The 442-nt window shown below is 54.5% G+C and overlaps 1 protein-coding gene across 1 annotated transcript in view; it reads left to right on the forward strand.

Annotated features, from left to right (window-relative positions):
- Positions 1 to 398, forward strand: part of LOC119588477 (C-type lectin domain family 17, member A-like) — a gene marked incomplete at its 3' end in the record, with an annotated part of 1081 nt that extends 683 nt beyond the window's left edge. Inside the window, 1 exon segment of the mRNA XM_037937126.1 lies at positions 228 to 398. Within this exon segment, the coding sequence (XP_037793054.1) occupies positions 228 to 398 (171 nt within the window).
- Between the last annotated feature and the right edge of the window lie 44 nt (positions 399 to 442).

Here is a 442-nt window from a genome sequence, read left to right on the forward strand (position 1 = left end):
GTTCACGTATAAACACACTCTGCTGCTGTTACTAAAGTCACCGAAATTCTGTATTATAAGATTTCCGGAACACACGTCTTCATAGCTTAAGCTCAACACAAACACCGATGGACGTTCAGCTTACTGGCCGCAGCATTTTCGACAAAGGTTTCGCCCCCCCCCCCCCGGTTCCCCCAGCAGCAAGGTCCCGACCTCAAGCACTGACGCTTTCGCTTTCCCTCCTGCAGTGACCGCCTGCCCGGCGCCCTTCTTTCCGGTGATGTCTCAGTGCTTCTGGACGAGTACCAAGTACGAGCTCTCATGGGACGACGCCCGCAGCTTCTGCCAGCAGATGGGCGGCGACTTGGCCACGCCGCTGTACCTCAACGCCCTCATGGTCTACCTACAGGATCATTACTGTAAGATTGCCTTGCCTTCTGCAGGTTCCACATTTCTTCCCAAA

The sequence above is a fragment of the Penaeus monodon genome, chromosome 24, assembly GCF_015228065.2.
Source record: "Penaeus monodon isolate SGIC_2016 chromosome 24, NSTDA_Pmon_1, whole genome shotgun sequence".
Classification (NCBI taxonomy): Eukaryota; Metazoa; Arthropoda; class Malacostraca; order Decapoda; family Penaeidae; genus Penaeus; species Penaeus monodon.